Source organism: Bos taurus, chromosome 5, assembly GCF_002263795.3.
Source record: "Bos taurus isolate L1 Dominette 01449 registration number 42190680 breed Hereford chromosome 5, ARS-UCD2.0, whole genome shotgun sequence".
Taxonomy (NCBI): Eukaryota; Metazoa; Chordata; class Mammalia; order Artiodactyla; family Bovidae; genus Bos; species Bos taurus.
This window is the reverse complement of record NC_037332.1, coordinates 59,439,543-59,443,307: the sequence shown is the minus strand read 5'-3', so window position 1 is coordinate 59,443,307 and position 3,765 is coordinate 59,439,543. Positions and strand designations below refer to the sequence as shown.

At 35.1% G+C, this 3,765-nt stretch overlaps 1 protein-coding gene across 1 annotated transcript; it reads right to left on the bottom strand.

Annotated features, from left to right (window-relative positions):
• Positions 1-824: 824 nt before the first annotated feature.
• OR9K2I (olfactory receptor family 9 subfamily K member 2I) lies at positions 825-1,778 on the bottom strand. Its single transcript, NM_001390570.1, has one exon. It carries the CDS (start codon positions 1,776-1,778, stop codon positions 825-827), a length of 954 nt encoding a protein of 317 aa, NP_001377499.1.
• Positions 1,779-3,765: the final 1,987 nt, after the last annotated feature.

Genomic DNA, 3,765 nt, shown 5'->3' with positions numbered 1-3,765 from the left:
GTTCTGTCTTTCTTAATACATCAGACTGTGTTACCTCTACCGAATATATATATATATATAACATATGGTACTGACTCAAGATAAACAATACATCCCAAACAACAGCCTCTGAGAGTCAGAAGTAAAGTTGGAATATATATGTCGTAAAAACAAATTACATGGAAACCATTATCATTATCCAAAAGGAAGTACAGAGAAAGTCACTCCATTCCAAAATCAACAGCCAGACAAAATATAGTCCATCTTACTGATGTATGTATTCTGATTAGGTTGAAATACATCTTCCAAAGTATATATTCTTCATATATGGGATTAAAACAAATAAAGTCTCTTAAGATTTGAATCATACATGGAATTTAGAAAGATGGTAACGATAACAGCAGATGGTAAGCAAGATAACAGATGGTAAGAGAGACAGCAAAAGAGACACAGATATATAGAACAGTGTATTTAACTCTGTAGGAGAGTGAGAGGGTGGGTTGATTTGGGAGAATGGCATTGAAACATGTATAATATCATATATGAAATGAATCTCCAGTCCAGGTTCGATGCATGACACTGGATGCTTGGGGCTGGTGCACTGGGAGGACCCAGAGGGATAGTATGGGGAGGGAGGTAGGAGGGGGTTCAGGATGGGGAACATGTGCATACCTGTGGCGGATTCATGTTGAGGTATGGCAAAACCAATACAATATTGTAAAGTAATTAACCTCCAATTAAAATAAATAAATTAATATTAAAAAAAGATTTGAATCAGTGCTTCTCTAAGTTATTATAAAGCTCAGCATCTTCAGAATATTACATTTACTTAATTCTATTTTCAGTTAATATAGAATTAAATAAAAATAGTTTTTTTTCCCCAGGATCTTCCTCAGAGCTTCTTTGACATCTTTGTTTCTCAGAGAGTAAATCAAAGGATTCAACATGGGAGTGACCAGGGTGTAACACAAGGAGGCCACTTTACTCAGCTCAGGAAATCTGTCAGGGATGACATACATAAAGATGATGGCACCATACAATACACTCACGACTCCCAGGTGAGAGCTGCAAGTGGAGAAGACTTTCTTTTGCCCCTCAGTGGAGTGTATTTTTAGAACTATGGATACAATACATATATAAGACACAATAATGACAATTATGGTAGGCAAAATGATAATGCTGCATAGGAAAAAGGATACAATATTAGGAATGTAGAGATCAGAACAAGAAATCCTCTGAAGTGGATGGTAATCACAGTAAAAGTGGTCGATGGCCCGAGAAGCACAAAAGGGTAAAGTAAATGTCATGATGGTCTGAAGAACTGAGCTGATACAGCCAAAAAAATAGGAACCAGCCACCAACTGAGCACAGAGATGTGTTGACATCTGCACAGAGTAGAGGAGTGGGTTGCAGATGGCAATGAAGCGGTCATAAGCCATGACTGCCAGGAGAAAACCCTCAGTCACAATGAAGAGGACAAAGAGAAACAGCTGGGTCACACAGCTTGCATAGGAGATGGACTTGCTCTCAGACCAGAAGTCGATCATAGCCTTGGGTGCAATAACAGATGAATAGAAGAGATCAATGAAGGACAGGTTGCCTAGGAAGAAATACATTGGTGTGTTCAGCTGGGGATCAGTCATAATAATGATCATCATGCCAACGTTCCCTAGAAGGATCATGGCATAGACAAGTAGAAAAAGCAGGAAGAGGAGGATGTGGAATTCTGGGTGGACCCTGAAGCCGAAAAGAATGAAGTCAGTCACTTCTGAGTGGTTGCTTGTTTCCCTGTCACCCATGGCAGATATCTGCTGAGAGGCAAAAGGCAAAATAAATGAAACTTTGGTTTTGATTCTAGTGCTATTAATACTTTCTTAAATGGAGAATTAAATTATTTACTGCTTAATAAGATATTGCATACAAAACAATTTTAATGTCAGGAAGATGCAAAAATTTGAAGTAGATGTCATTATGCTTCTTAAACTGTTACTCTATTAAGCAGTGAAAGATGTTCTTTGGTTATTTTATTTAAATCATAACTGGCAGGGATTTCTTCAAGAAATTAGCCTATTTTATTGCCTAAAATCACTCACATTCTAAATTTCTATTCTTAAAATGTTTAAACCTAGAGGCGTTTTTCATCTAAAATTGTAGTATGCACATTATCTAAAATAGAAGTATCTCATGTAATCTATGCTATTGCTGCTAAGTCGCTTCAGTCGTGTCCGACTCTGTGCGATCCCATAGACGGCCTCCTACTAGCCTCCCTCATCTATGGGATTCTGCAGGCAAGAACACTGGAGTGGGTTGCCATTTCCTTCTCCAGTGTACTCTATATGATAGTGTTTACAGTCCTCATGAGAATGAAGTTAGTGTTTGATTCATTACATGACAGTAGTAAATAAGTTGAAAATATTTTTACCTTATTTTAGCTCACTATGTTTCATTTTCCTTATTTATGTAGGCCATCTTTGAAAATACAATAAAATAGACATTATTGGCATAATTAATAACATCCAAAAATCACTAAGTGAAGATAAAGTTTTCTAACGGAATTTTCAAATATTTTCCTTTTCTCAGGTCAAAGCCATTCTCCCAATATATACGTTTTTATTGCCTCATTATAAATATTTCATTTCCATTAACAGCCATTTTAAAAATATCACAGTCATTTAAACTTCTTTTTGAGGCAGAGAAAGAAGGTAGTGAATATTCCAATCCTTATACTGCAGTGAATGACTTTCTACCAAGGCTCCATCAATTCAAGAGATCTCACTGTTTAGATAATACAAGTAAACTTCACTGATACACATAAAGGGAAATTCCTGTCCTGAATTCTGTTAAACCTTAGGTGTTTTAAGATAAATATAATTGGGTAACCATGGATATTTAAAGACCATCACAACTTGCATCGTCCAGAGTCCATGATCATGAGCTAGAGTATGGGTAGTGATGTTTATGATGATGTTAATTATTTAAAGCCTGAGAAACCTTCCTCACGATATTTCAGCATAGAATTTTTGCTCATTCTCTGTGATGGATTCCATTGGGAGAGGAGTAATCGTAAAGTCAATTATGGTGCCATAAGTGAAGACTCTTGGGCTGTTGTCCATGAGGACTGAAGTAACCTTAGGTACAAACAAATAGTCTAATAATAGTCAAAAACAAGGGAAAAAGAAAAATTCACTTGAAATTATTACCTATATATCTTGATATAGCTATGTTTCAGGATATGACAAATGCTCTCTAAAACACAAATTCAAAGACAGATTATGGTTGCTAATGCTGTTCTCCTATATTTAAATACCAAACAGTTAAAAAATATACTGAAGAGAAAGGTAACATTCATACAATTAACTTTTTATCTTTAGCAAAAATACTTGAGATTAGGATCTCTTTTAAAAATTCCTTTAAAAGTGCAGTGTGACTAAAAGACTACATTAAAATCAGAGACATACTACTCTATTTAGTAAGCCCAACTTGATAAGAATGTCATTTTTCTAAAATATTTTTATCAGTTAATTTTAATATTATTTTTTAAAACCAGTTTTTAAATTAAAAATTACGTTTAGAATTTTTCTGGGTTTTTGTTAGTGTATAGATAGCAAAAATGATGTGGGACCAGAGCTTCTCTTTTATTATAATTCAGTATTAGTAAAACTTAATCAGTTTAGGAAGAGAAGGTTGATTTGATGTTTTAAACAGGAAAATATTAAATAAGGTTAGTTAAGGCCTGTTGACTGCAAGGAGATCCAACCAGTCCATTTTGAAGGAGATCAGTCCTGG